This window comes from Lytechinus variegatus, chromosome 1 (assembly GCF_018143015.1).
Source record: "Lytechinus variegatus isolate NC3 chromosome 1, Lvar_3.0, whole genome shotgun sequence".
NCBI classification, from domain to species: domain Eukaryota; kingdom Metazoa; phylum Echinodermata; class Echinoidea; order Temnopleuroida; family Toxopneustidae; genus Lytechinus; species Lytechinus variegatus.
Window position 1 is genome coordinate 65,427,478 of NC_054740.1, and position 17,658 is coordinate 65,445,135.

Consider the following 17,658-nt stretch of genomic DNA (forward strand, 5'->3'; position numbering starts at 1 on the left):
ATTTAAGAAATTTATCACTGAGCGTAAAAATGCCGAATTCGGAGAGAACATTTGGACAGAGTTGGCACCCCATTTTTTAGTTAATAGTTGAGTAAAAATGAAATTTCTATTGCTTTTGAGAATTTAAGTTTATAAACAATTATAAAAACCAATTCTGATTGGTAAAATAATGCAAAATAATTGAATGTAATAGAGATGCGCTGTTTCGAATGATAATTTCGGCCCTAAAATGCCAGGTAAGATGCACAAGACTCTTTATGATACCCTTATTGCACTAACAGCCCACAAGGAAACATAAGTCCGCCCTTCATCCGGTGGAAGTAGAAGGGCCCATTTGTCATTTCTACTCGCAATATGTAAAACTAAAAACGAAATCATAGAAATAGGAAACACAGAAAATAATAATATCAAGATTTGACCATCTTCACCCTTTACTTTCAGTCTATGCCTAGTTTTGTTATTTTTTTGTAATACATGAAGCAGTTCCGGAGAGGGGGGGGGGGGGGGAAGACGAAAGTTTTTTGGAGGAGCCTAAGCGAACGGAGAGACACGTCATATTTTCAAAAGAAACTCCAATACATGGAACTCAATCTACCATCACAGCATTTGCATTTTCAACGGAGAAATTGGAGGATAATTCGGTGAACAGTTTGGTGAATTAAAATTAGATTTTCAAAAGATAAGTGCAAGTATCCGTACAATCCTCGGACCGGGGTGGAGAAGGGACAGTTGCCTCTTCCCCATATTAATGTTGTCTATGACCCTATGGTCTTATACAATCTTATACATATACGTAATGGCATGGATTGCTACAACGGTATGGAAGATTATCCTGTCCAATCTATTTATTTTCAATCAGCTATGCTACGGAGTTAGGTTTCCTTCCTCATATTGAAAGCATATTTTCCCTTTCAAGAAATAATGGTAGCAAAGTCTACCTTTAACCTAATTAATGCTGTAGAATATTTTCAGGATCTTATAAAGAAAAAAAACACAGGAGGGAAGCGATTGAGCGAAAAAAGGGGTGGAATTTTCACTCCCAAGCTTAATTCTTTGTGCATTTACCTTTGATATTGGTTTACATCCTCCCTTCTTTCGTTTTTCTCTTTTGCAAATAAAGACTATTTAAAGAAAGACCCCCTTCTTTCTTTTTTCTCTTTTGCAAATAAAGACTATTTAAAGAAAGATCACGGAGAAGAGTATAGTTGCAACATGCGTGGATGGTAAACAACATTAGGTTGACCTGCTTTTACAATGATGTTTGTCCTATAAGGTATTTTCGCAATCGCGACGGGGACAATTTCTAGAACATTAAAAAATCTATTGTCAAAAGCCCTTCACGATAAAGCAGTCTTTTGGAAACAGGTGAATAGAAATATCAGTTTTGTCCTGGACACTGGACAAACGACATTATTTGCCATTTTTCTTCAGCTCCAAAACTCATACGATCAGCTTTCCCGGTTCACCGATTTTCGACAAAGACCTCCCAGATGTTCATTGCGATTTGACGTGCATTTTCAATAGACTGTCAAAGTTGTAGAATCCGTTCCCGTATCGATTGCAAAAACTAGCCAATGTAGGATGCATTCATCGGGAACGTTCCCGTCATGCAACGTATAGTCCTGCTCTGGCCGGAGGGAGAAATGCAGGAGACCATCGGGAGACCATCTGGATTCTTTTGACGCACCCCTCACCCGGGCCAGAACCATGCTGAGACTGCATCAGTTGGATTTTTCACACCGTTTTATCAGGTTGGTATGTTCGTCGCCGATTCGTCGACCGCACTCCATGCATCCACATCCTTCACAGGGACGTGGGTCCTTCTCAAGTTGGCGAATCGAATTGGACGGTCAACGATGATGTCGGACAACATCCCGTTGTAAGATAATCACACGCGGATGACTTCCAAGCAACTTTCTTCTATTCACCTTACTCATGTTACTCGTCTCATGATGATGCATGAGGTGGTTACCAATCGCGGACCACCAAGTTTTGGTCGACACCGGGTTGATTCTTGTGCTGTTAGAAACCAAATAAAAAAGGAATAATAAAAGTTAAACGGTCTTATATCTGCATGTGTCTTTTCTTTCCAAGTCATCCAACAAAATACTACACCTATTATAGAACCCGTCTCGTCAAGAGTTGCAACTATCATGACTATGGTATTCATTACGGTAACTACACTGCAAAAATACCGGTGTTGATTTAACACCATCCCGGAATCAATATGTCCACAACAGAGAAGTATTGGAAGAACACCGGTTTAGAACCAAACCGATGCTGTTTTAATACTAATTGGTGTTGTATGAACACATTTCTGGTGCCTGAACAAAACGACAATGGCGTTGTTTAATACTTCTCTGGTGTGGACTTATAAAGATTCCGGGCTGATGTTAAATCAACACCGGAGTTTTTGCAGTGTACGATGGTAGGTGGAGCTCATCAGCCAATCACCATCAAGGATAAAATGGTAGTTACATTGATGGCAAATTAAGCTAATAGTTATAATTCTTTGTTCTTTTTTATATGGTGTATCTCGCATCGATTTTAAGGACCTCTGCAAGACATAGGCGGCAATTTCGTGAGATTTTGGTCCATCGATGGGTGACAAACAGGGAACCGAAACGACACTCTCCCATAGGCGCTCGTAGCCAATGCCTGAAATCAATTGATATGCATATATGTACATTACTGAATGTAACTCATACCTGTACATTGTCATTTCTATTGTAGAATATCCTCATATGTTTCGTAGAGATGTACAGACACATTTCAACTTGCAAATCTCGCTGTAAAAATAGGGTCATGAAACTAACACCATTAGTCTCCCAGAGGACCACGCCCTATGGTGTAAAAACGGCGCCGATACTAGTAGCTTGAAAGTAACACCAGATGGTGCAAATGTGTTAAGCACCAAAACTTTGATTCTATAGTGGTCCTCTGGTGTGGTCTAATCAATACAAGAGTTAGAGTGGGCGATTCCATGCTAGCAAAATCAGCCATTTTCACAACATTCTTCAACCTGCTGTCCAAACAAACGAGGAACTTCAATTTGCTTAGTCTGTTAGTGGTAATATTAGAGTACTACTGGGTAGACATACAAAAAATGACAACCAACAAAAATACGTTGTTCATGGGTGAATTAGAGCTTATAATGTTGCGTGTCGTATGGGACATTTCTGCGTCCTGTACGACACACATTTTCACCTATAATTTACAAATCTTTTTTTTGTGTTGGTTATTAGTTTTTCTCATGACTACCCACTATAGCTTTATCATTGACAAAAAGGAATATTTCATTGCTCAAGCATTCGGCCAGAAAAATAACAGGTCTAAAATGACTCCATCTCACCGTAAGATATAATTACATGCAGATCTGCAGATGCTGTCCAAGCAAGATTATCCTGTCCACTTGACCCGCCATCAACTCCTGATGAAAACCTGTTCCATTCCTCGCTGATCTGACCAGGCCACATAGATGGTGATGTGTACTCGAGCCTACGTTGGATCCATTTCCAATTGTGACTCAGGATGTTTTTATCCATCTTGGTTGACACCAGTTTAATTAAGGCGCTATTAGAAAAAACAGAAACGAAAATAAGTGAAACATTCTTTAACATAAATACTTCTGTTCTATGCCACCATGCCACTTTTTTTGTTTGACTCGGTTCTCTTTTCCTCCCCTTCCACTACATAAAAACAAACAAACCAAAACAACAAAACAACTACTTGAAAAATGATAACGACGGTCAAGTTAATACCCCAATTTTACAACCAGTGAAAACCTATTTATTTCAAGCCTACTTCACATAGACGATTGGTTGAGTGTTAAAAGGTCAAAGCCATCCGAACTAAAAGTTGGTTTGAATAAAATAAAGAGAAAGAGAAAAAAAGATAATACTAAAAATTTCATTAAAAATGAGATAGATTAAGAGTAACCGGCATTATTATTATTTATTTCACCAAATCATGATACAAGAATAGATGACATTATACATGGTAAAAAGAAACAATACAGAATGGAGCAGTGCTACATGCTGGTCAGGGGTGATAAAAGCATAATTAATAGCTGTTGCTCGGAAGCATATCACCCAGCACATGGAGCACTGCGTACAAATCAACTTATAAAACAAAGTGCACGTAAAATAATCTAGCCCAATGTTTGGCGATATTTCTATAAAATAATAATTATAGGGACACTCTCTGCAAAAAATAATTACAGGATATCTAAATAAAGAAGGTGAACTTACCTAGCATAACGCGCAAAATTTTATCAAAATCTTATAAACACCTAACAAAGTTACTGAATTTTAGCAATAATTTGTGAAAACAGTTCCGAAAAAAAATTCATGCTCGCTTTCATGAATATGTAATGGGTGGGACGATGATAACCATTTTATATTTCCATACAAGTATATGATAATTGTTCCTCGTAACAGAATAAGTTACAACAATTATTGTCTTACATATTAAATCAGTATAATAAATCTAATACCTTTCATTCTGGGAGAACAACATTAGAAAAAAACATAAGCAAATGCAATAAAATCCAAAGAAAATGTGAGGATGTGTTGTCATCCGATTCCCCATTTACCATTAGATATTCAGAGAACTATTTCACCGAAATAATGAAAAGAAACATTTAGAAAGACATAGCTTTGTTATTCAGTGTCATAGTTTTATGAAATGTTCAGTGTTTTGTTTATCAGCTTTTACTTTATCCGTTTAAATCATACAATTTTCAGGCAGTTGATGATACCAAGCACTCTCAATTTCTATTTTATTTCTTTGAATTTTATTTATAAACGATGATTACTTAATACTTTAGACATAACCGGTGTATGGTTCTAGACTAAACTTTTGGGGGCTTGAAAAAAAAAACGGTGGTCATTTCAATACAAGAAAAAAAAACTATCGGGGACAGCATCATAGTGGGGGCAGACTAGGACCCCCCACCCCGCAAACGGTCCGGTGGTAATTTCAGGACAGGAGAACGCTGTCAACGAGTGAGAACATTTCATTTTAAAGCGCTTCACGAATTGAATAAATTACTATTTTATTCATGACTATAATATATATATTTTTCTGTTTGACAATAAGATGTTCAGTCGATGAAAATACGCTGCAACTAATGGCATTTTCCGGGGGGGGGGGCTATTAAATTTAATATTTATAATGTATTTCATTACGAGAAAAAGTAAATTATTCCATATTTCATGTAATAAAGTGCAAAGAAGTAGTGAATGGGTGACGTCACATATTCTTTCATTTGCATAAAGACCAAGATGTACATTTAACTTTCTTTGTGTGTGAAATCAATCAGAGCTTTAAAGTGTCAGAATTTTGCTGCTTTACATATAGGATTTTAATGATTTTTTTGTATCAGTTATTAAAAAAAACGATATTTATGTTGTGGAGGACTTGGCATTTACAAGTATTTTCGAGAATAAAAAAGGTCATTCTGGATCTGTTTCATAATGTTTCAATAAAGTAGCTTTGCTGTTATAACTACCGGTCATGTGGTCAGGATCAACAGCCAATCAAAATCAACGTTACTTTTCCCCGTATAGATATAATCTGAAGATGATGGCAAAGATACTATGGATACCATAATTGTAAACCTAAACGAATATGATACGGGCCTAGTTTGATTAATTTTCGAATTAAAAGAATATGTAATTTACAAGAGGAGACCCACTTTAAAGAGAACTGCCAGTAGTTGCAGTAAACACTGATTTCATGAGAAAGTCTGTAAAACCAGGCTTAATTGTCAGAATATCATCGAGGATCTATATCTGGTACAGTTACATAAACTGAACTTTGTGAAATCTTGAAATCTACATGTACGCTGAAAAATGTTCACACTGAAGATCACCAACACAGATAGGCACACGTGGGACAGTGTATTAATATTACCAAAACTGGAATTTATCTTTAACTGCCGAAAATCCTTATCTATATACTATATTACCTTCATATTAGATGTCTCTGTGACAGCTGTCCTTTCCGATTGTCTCTTGACATTGAGGCTGTGTAAGAATCTAAAGAAATAAATTGTTTTGTTTCCCCTCAATTTATATATGTGTGTGGGGGGTTCTAAAAAGTTAAAATGATATTTCTTTTGGATTTAGAGGCACAATTAAGGTCACCCACTTACTTTTTATTTTTTCATTACATGATCTCTATTGGTTATTTTGGGAGAGAACCCTTTTTTGACAGAAATGGATTTGGAACGTGAATATCAACGGACTTTGGCGAAGGAGACACATTTTAAGTTTGTTGCACAAATGGGCATCAATATTGGGGGGTTGTAATAGTCACAAAAACAAACTTATTTGTAGCTTCTGGAGGTTTTCGGTTTTTAATTGACAATCACTTCTGACTGGTAAAACATCTGAACTGCAACTAATTACTAAAATTGCTCAAAATAGAAGGAAATTAAGTGAAATGAGTTTTTCATTGAAATGAAGATACATTCAATTTCTTTAGAAAGAAATCGATGCAGATATACAGCACACATTTAAACTATTAATTGAAACACCACTTTTGTAACCAAAAATACCCATTTCAATACACATGCAATTTATTTTTTCATTAGTAACTTGGGGATCATTTTTGTATTCACCAGAGCGCTCAAAACCTGACTTTGAGGTATGTTTTTGTGCCCCAATATTGGCAGAATGTAAAATTTCCAGAAAATTGTCATTTTTCAATCTCTATTTTTGATTTAGAAAAAAAATAGATAAAATTAAAATGTATGATAACTGAAACTGACAGTGTAAAAAATAATAAAGCATTTGTCCACGGGAACGAGAGAAAAAAGAGCCAACCATTGCCAACGTTATTCCCCCACACGATTAGTGTCTTTTAGGTTGCTCTAAAACTTTCCAATGGTTTGTCACAGGCACACATTCAGCTAGAGTACAAGATTCTGATATAAATTTGCCCCCATTTTTCATGCAAAATTTCGCTTTTTGAATGCTCCGGTGAATAAAAAAGAACAATCACCAAGGTTAGATAAAAGGGGAACGTAAATTAGTATTTTTGATGATAAAATGACGTTTTAATAATACTTTTGAGTGTGTGAGTTTATGCTGCATAGAAACGGACAGGCAAAACACCTCTATCTGGCTTCCCCGGCAAACGTCTATTTCTTTAAGCCATTTTCAAAAGGTTCCAAACATATAAATGATTGTTTTACTTACTTAATGATCACCAAATGACTTGTTGTAGTTCCCATCATTTCGTTTCTCATACGAAGTGATATCACGAAAGAAATCTGTCTGAAATCCGCTGTTTAAATCATGAAGTCGTCAGTGATATCCTTCTATCAACATTCACGCCATTCGGACATCTTTGGTTTGCACACACTATTGGCAAAATACAATCGCTCTCTCCAATTCGAAATTCCCGCCATTGTGCGCTCGTTTTCGCTCCAGTGCATTTCTTTCCCTATCGTTCCCGGGATCGCCCCCTATAGAATTTTCCTTCTTTTTTCCTCTAACGCTCTCACCTCCCTCCCTTTATCTCTACTTTTCCTTTCCCTTTCGTTCCCCGGTTCGTTCCTTACTCTGTTCCCTTCTTTTCATTTTTTTTAAGGCACCCCTTCCTTTTCTCCCCCTTTCCCCTTCTCATTTTTATCTCTCTCTCCTCTCTTCCTTCACCTTCTCTCACTTTCCATCATTTTTCTTTCTTATGTCTCCCATTCCCTTTTCTCTCCCTTACCTTTCTCTTTCTCCGGCCCTTCCTTTTTTATCTCTTTCTTTTCTCTTTTCTTCTTTTTTCTCCCCTTTCCTCTTTTTTCTTTCTATTTCTTCCTCTCTTTCTTTCTCCTTTTATTTTTTAAAAATATATTTTCATTTTTTCATTCCTATATCTTTCCCTTCCCCTCTCCATTTCTCTTTCTCTTTCTCTTTTGCCTCTTACCCCTCTCTGTTTTATCTCTATCCTTTCTCTCCTACCCCTTCCCCTTATCTTCCCTACTCCTTCCTTTCCTCTCCACTTTCCCTCTTTCCTTTCCCCCCATTCCCTTCATTTCTCCTCTCCTTCCCTTGTTTCTATTCTTCTTTTCAATCTTTTAGAGTGCTCTTAAACTGAGAAAGGGATTGCCTGGGCAGATAATTCCACAGTGCTGTTACTGAAACTGCAAATGCTCGGTTACAATTAATAATGTTTGTAAATTCTGTGAACGGGGTCCAGGTGTGCATAATGGATTTCTCATAGATGAAATATATATATATATATATATATATATATATATATATATATATATATATATATATATTTAATATATAGAGAAAATGTAACCGGGCTGTTTTTTTTTTTCACAAGATGGCAGAAGATTTATTGAGAGATTAATTGCAATTGTATTTGTACTGTGTTTTATCCGCATAATTTATGAGAAAACACAATAGACAAAAATGATGCATGTTTCTTTGAATAGTACATAATAATCTTTATTATAAATGCATTGTATTATTAAAACATAATTACAATAAAGGCAAACATGAATTCTTGTCCTGTTACCCACACAAAAAAGTGACATAATGACAAAAATATAAGAAATGAGGGTAATTCCTCCAACCCTTCTTGGTAAACTATGGCAAAGCAAGTGATTTAGAATCAATGTTCACCTAATAGCACAAATAACCCTTTCCAATGTGTGCTTCCTGTGCATAGAACAGTCACATCAACAAATCAACTCCAAACTGACCGATGTTGCGCCTTTGAAACATACTATAACAGCTTCGGTCAGCGCAGAGCATCATTGTTGTGACTGTTCAAGATGGTGCTATATTTACTTTGATCAGTATCTATATAATTCAAAGTCATCACAATAAGCCAACAACATCAAAACCTTGACCACATCCAATTAATTGTACCATTCTGACCCCGCCCTCCCCCAGGGGTGTGGTCCTTTCCAACCCCTTCTACCTATAGGCCACATGACCTACGTGTTAGTACTTGTGTAGAAACATACATCATCATGCACACCACATTAACAATCTGATATAGTACATAAATATGCTTTGCATAATTTAACTAATAGATAACTTTATACATAATGATTTACATTAATTATCAAATCATTTTTATAACAATTGGAATTATTTACAAAAATATTATCATTAAAGGTGGTTAAGTTTTTACCATAATATGCCTGTTGTGTACTCTAGATATATGTATATCCTACATAGCTTTTGTTTCATAAAGTGATATGTGATGAGGTCATTTTAAAAGTGACAACAGATGAGGAAGAAAAAAACACTGCATAAGATCACAGACTAACAGTTACAAACATCAATAAGTCACATAGTAACAGGGCAAAAATGATATCATTATTAGCTTAACACTTTACAAGTCACAGAGGCTCTTCATATTTTTGATTTTTTTAAAGCAATAATGGGGTTATCAAGCTCCAACTCTTCCTCTTTTTAGTTAGGAAAAAATGTGGCCCTCATGCAGCATCCTTATCAGCAGGTCTTATAAATAAAACTTGTTTTGCATGGCTGGACTGACATCTGAGCCATTTCAGTGAATTTTAAGTTTGTTTAATTACAAAATATCACCTTAAAATCAATACATGTCATTCATATCACAAATTGCAGAGGGAGAGAGAGACAAAGAAGAAGAGAGAAAGAAAAAAGAAAGAATACAGTCATTATCAATAAATATGAAATAAATATTTCAAACATCTACATGTACTTTGAATAAATTGTCATAGCAAGTGAAAATGAAATGCATATGACAACATCGAGAAAGAACAACCCATTGCAATATAGTCCAAGTGTACAGGTGCATGGTGCTTTGTAAGGCAAGGCAGTATATAGTCAACACAGAAGGAATATATAAGAGTTGTAGTCAAAGGGTAACCCAACATGACCACCAGTCGAAATGTAACAGACAACATATACAAACAGAAAACGAAATCATTTAAAAGATATCATAGCCATGTGATTTTGTGGGTTTATGAGCAGCACTGAAATGGTGGCCCGGGCTAAAGCCGGGGTGATAATAAAACTGCGCCTCAGAATAGACTATCGTTATTCCAAGATAATATTTTTCCTGCCATTTGGTGTTGACAATCATGTTTGCTTTTTGCTTTTTTATCCATAAAGAACATTGAAGTGAAGCAATGTTCATGGCAGGATAAAACAAAACGAAAAAACAATACATATAATTATCAACAACACATTTAAAGAAGACTTGAAATAGGTAATACAAAAATTATTCGTGTAGATTTCATACTATGCAATAGTATTACTACTTTCCCCATGCAAAACTGCAGTATATCAATATGAAGATAAAACCTCTGACCGGTTCCAAAATTACATAATATTTGACAAAAAAATAGCAATTAAAAATGTGAAAATACAGTCGTCCAAAATATCAAACACATCATTTTTGTTTATGCAGTTCTTGAAGGTGTTCTGTTCTTTGTGATAAGAACACTTCTTGAATGATGAAATTCCTGTAAGTTGAATCACCTTAGAACATTTGTGATTGTTTCCAAACATGTTGCAATCTAAATATTATCAAACAGAGACAGTGGGACTAAGTAGGGATTTCCTTTGAAAGTCGCAAACTAGAAAACCCAGGGGGGGGGGAGAGGGCACTCGACTTTTTGCTGTACACATGCACAATGGTTTTACAAACCCATGTATCAGGCTAAACACATTTTATCAATTTGTGTGGTTTTTCAACAAGTTTGTACCCAAAACAAGTATAACCCTAAACAATTATTTGTTTGTTCTCCATAAACACAGCTTTTTTCCCTCCAATTTTGCCCTTTTAGATATACCCTAAACGCATATCGTGCTTGACCCATCAAAAAAAAACCCAAAACACGTAAAAAGGATGTATTTTTCACGATAGGGCACGTTACGTACGTAACGTGATAAGGGTGTCAAAAACACAAACATAATGAAAAAAGGGTATAGGGTATCTATTTCGCTAGGAATATTACGCGTTTAGGGTCGAATTTGCGGGGATGATAAAACAAAATTAAAATGTTTTATAAAGGATGTCCTTTTTGCCCCAACACTTCGTGTTTAGCGTCCGATTTGCGCGAGGTGTAGAATCTGGGGTCGTACTAAACCGAATAAGGTAAAGCCGACGACCGAAGGACCCGTAACAATAAAACATTCCTGTACTTGTTTAGGGGTTTATTTCAGGGAATATTTGCCAAGAGTATCGTTTCGTTTCCAATACTTGTTAAGGGTAGGGTTTCACACGCCACTACTTGTTAAGGGGTGCATTTTCGGAATATGGAAATTACGTGTTTAGGGTGCTTTTCAGGACCCCATGGTCGCGCATGGTATCCACGCGTGAATGGAAGTGGCCCCCCCCCCCCCCGGGAAAAAGATGAAAGTATCGCACTATTTTGCTTTTCATGATGTGCTCCCACCCCCAGATATTCTTCTGATCATAGAGTGACAGAATAACACATTGCAACATAGATCATTGCCAGATTTGGCATTTTGACAGTAAAGTATAAAACCACACGATTGTTTCCTGCTTTTGTGGTACTTTTTAAAGGGGAAGTGCACCTTATCATAAATTGGTTTTTGATAAAAACAGACAAATTTGAGAAAATATCAGGAAAGGTTAATGAAAATCCATAAAAGAATTAGAAAGTTAGATATTTTCAGTATTTAAGCTATAACATTATACGTGAGCAGCTCCCACATATACTATTTAATGTAAATTCCATATATTCCATTTTCTAATTGAACATGAAGTAAAAAAATGATGTGACTGAGGACCTATCAACTGCACATATAAAGTCACTTTTGTTTAGAACAAAAAGTTTAGAATTACATATATCACACAACATATCAAAGAGCTGCTCATCTGTGATGTCACAAACGAAGAACTTTAAAAGTTACCTCTGTTATACTTTGAAAATATTTAATCAAACCTTTACCAATACTTTTCTTTAATTTCTCTACTTTCTCTAATAAAAACAACATATCGTGAGGGTGTACTTTCCTTTAAAATAAAATAATGCTAATGGGCATACTTTGGTGCTTTGGCTGGTATCATATTATCATCTCATGGGATATATCAGCCCAAGGCTAGCATTCATTGAATGTTGCCAACTCAAATACTAATTACAGATCATTCAAATCCTGAAAGTGCAAAGGGTCTAACAAATATGTTTTTCAATAAAATAAAAAGCAATAGTCCATATCACTACAAATTGAATTTCATAAATTCTTTACAACCATTATTATCTTTGTCATTTGTATCAATTCTGGAAAGATGAAACCTAGCATTCTAAAGAAGTAAAAAAAATTCTTGTTCAGTCTAGATTTATTGGCATTGCAAGAAACTGACGATCAATTAGCAAATCGTTTGAGGATCCCCAAATCAATCATATGTCTTGCAATTAATTTTTCAATCAAATAAAAAGCAATAGTCAATATCACTACAAATTGAATTTCATGAATTCTTACAAACATTATTATCTTTGTGATTTATATCGATTCTGGAAAAATGAAACCTAGCATTCTATAAGAGTGTGAAAATAACTTTTCTTGTTCGGTCTGAATTTATTGGCATTCAAAGAAACTAATGATCAATTTGCAAATCTTTTGAGGGTCCCGAATCAATCATATATTTTGCAATTAATTGCAAAATTATGATTGATTGTTGATCTGCTTCTTTCAAAAAGAAGTGTAATAATAATAGGAACAATATATTTACCCAGGTAGCCACTTCAGTTTCAAAAACTGTCCTCCGAGCAGGCCCTGCTATTATTAATACCCGGCTAAGCTAGGCTACCTATTCAGGTGCACACAGCTTTTTTACCTCACTTGGGTTGAGTGCAGCACACTGTGGATTTATTCCTCGCTCAAGGAAATTATGCCATCGCTGTGATTTGAACCCACGACCCTCTTTCTCAAAGTCAGGAAACTAATCCACTGGGCCACGACGCTCCATTAAAGTGTAAAGTGATTGGCTAAAGTAAACATTGATTTATTTTATCAAATATGAAATTGAGTTTAAGAATATAAAATTAACCATCTCTTGGTCAAATTGTGTTTACATTTAGGAGAATTGTCATTGGTGTCATGAGCATATTGTGTGTGATACACGTATATCCCAGAATTCCACCTTAACAGTACCTGAAACGAATTTTTTTTTAATGACTTAAGTCTCCATTGGACATGAATAAATAGCACATAATTTTTCTTATTTACCAAAAAAGAACTTAAAAAATACTTACTAAAAAAACTTCTTTTAAAAGATGCACTGTTTCTGTACAATTATCATTTTCACTTTAAATGTCTTCCATTCATGTATTTTTAAATGTTATGTAATGCATGTTTTAAAATCTACATCCCAGAACAAATTTTCCTAATGGATGTAATGAGTTGAACTGAAATGAATTGAATCATGGTCGTTCTTAATATGCATATACTCAATTGATATATCAAATATTCTTGCCATACCACTAAGTACTCTTCAGGTAAGTTTCATTTCCATAACAACAGTGCTAGGTTCAGCAAGAACCATATCTCAATATAACAGGATTGCTTTGAGAAAGAAAAGAGAACCTAAAAGATATATAGTTTCTATTGCTAATTGTCACAGGGAAGTAATAACACATTAAAGGAAACTAAAATAATAAATAAATTCCTGATAAGCATGCCAAAACATTACTCTAAAGTAGTCATTAGATTTTATGATACACAAAAACTCATGGGATAAGCCATATGGTAATAATTTGTGCAAGAGCAAATCGTAACAAGAGCGAAGGTCGTTAAATCAATCTGAAAAGTGCCTTTTAAGTCAGTGAGACGAGCATGAACATTCATTTATAAGTTTGAAATATGCTTGATATGATATTCAAAGTATTACAACAAAACATTCAGTCATGTTTGGTTTCAGCAGCGAGTCAATTACAATTAGTTGAGGTAGACAGTTTTAATAGAATTTGATGTCATATTCAAAGTATTACAACAAAACATTCAGTCATGTTCCGTTTTGGCAATGAGCCAATCACAATTAGTTGAAGTGGACAATTTAATAGAATTTGATATCATATTCAAAGTATTAAAACAAAATATTCAGTCATGTTTGGTTTTGCAAATGAGCTGATTACAATAAACTAAAAGTGGACAGTTTATTTGTTTATTTAATAGAAAAGCTTGTCAATAAAAAATCAACATAAGTCATAACCTACAAATAGTGCCACCTGGCCTATGCAATGGCTCTTTTATTTGATTTTGATATCATAGATTGGTATACCAGGCAAGCTGACACAACATCAGACCTGTCAACCTTCTACAACAAAAAAAAAAGTATTCTTAGAAGGAAAAAAAGTATTTTTTGACCAAAAAAAGTATTTCAAAAAATTTGTCTCAATGTAACAATCATCAGCCTGTTGTAACGAGATCCACGAAAAACATGTGAAATGACTCTACTTGACAACGTGATAATCCATCCTTTTAAACATGTGCTCATCATATGCAAGAATTTACGTTTTCGTTTCTTTTCATGCAACAAGTTACTGGCCTGACAGTGATTTTTACCAGTCTGGGACTGTCTGACAGCGCTAGTGTCACGCGCTGTGAATAATACATACTCCATGATCGGAAATTTAAAAAAAAGTAACAAATCATACAAAAAAGTATTGGTGTATTCATAACAAAAAAGAGGAAAAATACTCTAAAGAAGGAACGGTTGGCATGTCTGCAACATCTTCTTTTAAGAAAACAACAAAAACCAGTGAAAAACTGCTCAAGGGCTGAATATGAAATGCCTTCAAAGGATTTTGGAAGAACACAAAATATTTGCGGAATTTCACGCTAAACACAATTTTTAAACCCCCAAAGTGAGTAAGGAAGATGAAAGAGAAAATCCTGAAAAAATAAAAAAAGAAAATACATGCAATGATCGATAAATATGCCAATCAAACCAATTTCCAGTGTTCAGTATGCATTCACCAAGCTTTCCTTTATTATTGGCATGAAGTGAAGTCTAAAATGTAAGCCATATAATGAAATCTGAGGTATTTTATAGACATCCACTACATACACACAGACTGCACCATACGTTGTAAACATGTTACTGAAGGGATGGAATGGGATGTTTCAAACACCAAAAACCTTTACTGTTAGAAAAATCTTTGTTCAGCAGAAAACCAAGAATGTGGAAATGTTTTCCCCTGCTTGTTGGCTTATCAGAAAATTCTCCCATTGACAAAATTGCTGCCCACCACTACGAAAAATGGAATCAGTTACAGATTGCTATATAAGGGGCATTTACACTGCAGAGCAAAAACCACGGTTTTTCTAAAACCACGGCTTTAGGGTGGAAGTTGCTAGGCAACATACCCACAACAAACCAAAAAACCTCTCCAGAAAAATCACTCTTCCGTAGTGGGGTTTTTTGAAACTTCTCGTAAAAAACAAAAATAGTATAAATGGTAGGCATGAAAAGTCGCGATTTTTGACACGTGACTTCCGGAAGGGCACCGCATGCGCATTGCAGCGGCGCGTGCTATTCAACGTCGCTCATTCGCTCTCGATTTCTTCAGGAGCTCACCGAGCTAGCTCAGCGGCCAGCCCGGCGCAAACAGCAGCCCAATCACCGCTCAACCGATATAAACCAGCAGCGCCTCTTTCGTTCTTAGCTCTTGCCCGCGCTAGGGCCTGCGACCCAGAAGCAACTCCGTGCCCTCCGGCAGGCTAGAAACTGGTAAAGCTTGCACAGTACGTATCCAAAAAATCACGGAATTTTGTAAAAGCGCGTTTTTTTGAGCAGTGTAAATGGTGAGACAAAAAACCGCGGTTTTTGCAGTGTAAATGAGGCTATTTACAGTTTTACGATGACACACAAAGAGGGAAGGAACATTTGGTACAAGATTGTGGACAACAGACACAAAGAAAAAAAACGGATACAGAGCACAAGGAGCTACTTCCAGAAGACTGTTTTCTACTAACAAGTCTAGAGTCAAGATCACAAAATCAATAAGATTAAAAACAAAAATACAAAGAGAATATGTAAAATCAACTGCCAAGATGAAAATTTAATTTGAAAGGGATTCCCTACATTGAAGGTATTGCAGAAAATCAGGGCCCAATCTTTTACGATTGATCCCATCAAACTCAAAATGTATGGAAATCCATCCATACTGTTATGTGATGATAAGACATATCTCACATATTCAATATTATATCTATACATAATCAATACTTAATCAATACTTCTAAAGGAAGTATACCAGCTCCAACTTTCATAAGAAAGTATTACTCATTCTTCTTCCAGCTAAACTTTTTACATTTTATGGGTTTCTTATTCCCCTAATTCAGAGTAAAGTTATGACCTACAGATTGTTTTGGTCAAGCGTCCAAGGTTGACCAACACCTGTTTGATCATAAAGAGTCTAGACTAGACCAATATAAAAGGAGTTCACTTCTAAACCAAATCAGATTGTTTAGAGATTACTTTACACATTGTTCCAGCATACAGTTAGATTAGAGATTGGAGTTTAGAGAGTATAGTCACCATCAGACTTACTCATGTTCCTTTATTATTTGTTATCATCATCTTCATCATCAAGTATTTAATAAATGTATGTACGAACTGTACATTCTGCAGTGCTTGTCTCATTTAAGTCTGGTTGAAAGTTAAAGTGCAATCGATGCAACCCCAAAACAACACATACCATAATTTTTTCTACAGAATATTTGCACAATCTGCTTACGAAACAAAGAGAATCACACTGAATTTTCAAGAGAACAATGAATGTATGAATATACATCATATCTAGGAAATATTTTCTACAAATTTGCATTTTAGGTGCCGACGTTGCTGGCCGTCCATAGTTGTGATTGATCGGAGCAACCGCAACTCTTTGACGGGCCCCAGTTTTCGCATATATGACTCGTCACCCCCAAAACAACCAATAAATGGCCCCAAAAGAATTTTTTAAATTTTTAATGTGCTTGAAAATGCAAATACCATGCTTCATAATGATATATAATTTGTCCTAATTGATCAACACTAATCCAAACAAGTTCTTGATTGAACGAAGGTGAAATTTGATGAGAACTTCAAGAATTAAGGAAAAATAATCAAGGTTTGAAGTTTGGGATTCACTAAAGCATTTTTAATGTGCTTGAAAATGCAAATGCCATGCTTCATAATGATATATAATTTGTCCTAATTGATCAACACTAATCCAAACAAGTTCTTGATTGAACGAAGGTGAAATTTGATGAGAACTTCAAGAATTAAGGAAAAATAATCAAGGTTTGAAGTTTGGGATTCACTCAAGCATGAGATGAACACAATGTGCAATTTCTGTGAAATTGCAATGCAGCCTGGGATATATGGTGTCACAGAAAATATTGTATCTTGATTGTCTTTCATTTAACTTCACTACTTCAATTCTTCTAGAGTATGAAAAAGAATTATTCTTTCAGGCAGGCTTATTTTCTAATTTTTACTTGTTGAAAACCAAATTACTATATTAGCTATATAAAAAAAGCCTTCCCTGGCAATTTATTGTTGGTTTTGGTGATGGCTTGTCAAATCTGGGGCCTATGATACAAAGTTTAGCAATGATTATAGAACATTTTTCTACGATTGATTACATTGACAACACTGTACAATCAAACGCGAAAATCAAGCATGCGATCAATC

The 17,658-nt window shown here is 35.3% G+C and overlaps 1 protein-coding gene across 1 annotated transcript; it reads right to left on the bottom strand.

Moving 5' to 3' along the window:
- Positions 1-1,320: 1,320 nt before the first annotated feature.
- Positions 1,321-7,413, bottom strand: LOC121406501. Its single transcript, XM_041597510.1, has 3 exons — positions 7,206-7,413; positions 3,353-3,573; positions 1,321-2,019 (listed from the first exon to the last, which is right to left on the bottom strand). Exons 1-3 carry the CDS (start codon positions 7,253-7,255, stop codon positions 1,934-1,936), a joined length of 357 nt encoding a protein of 118 aa, XP_041453444.1. The 5' UTR covers positions 7,256-7,413; the 3' UTR covers positions 1,321-1,933.
- Between the last annotated feature and the right edge of the window lie 10,245 nt (positions 7,414-17,658).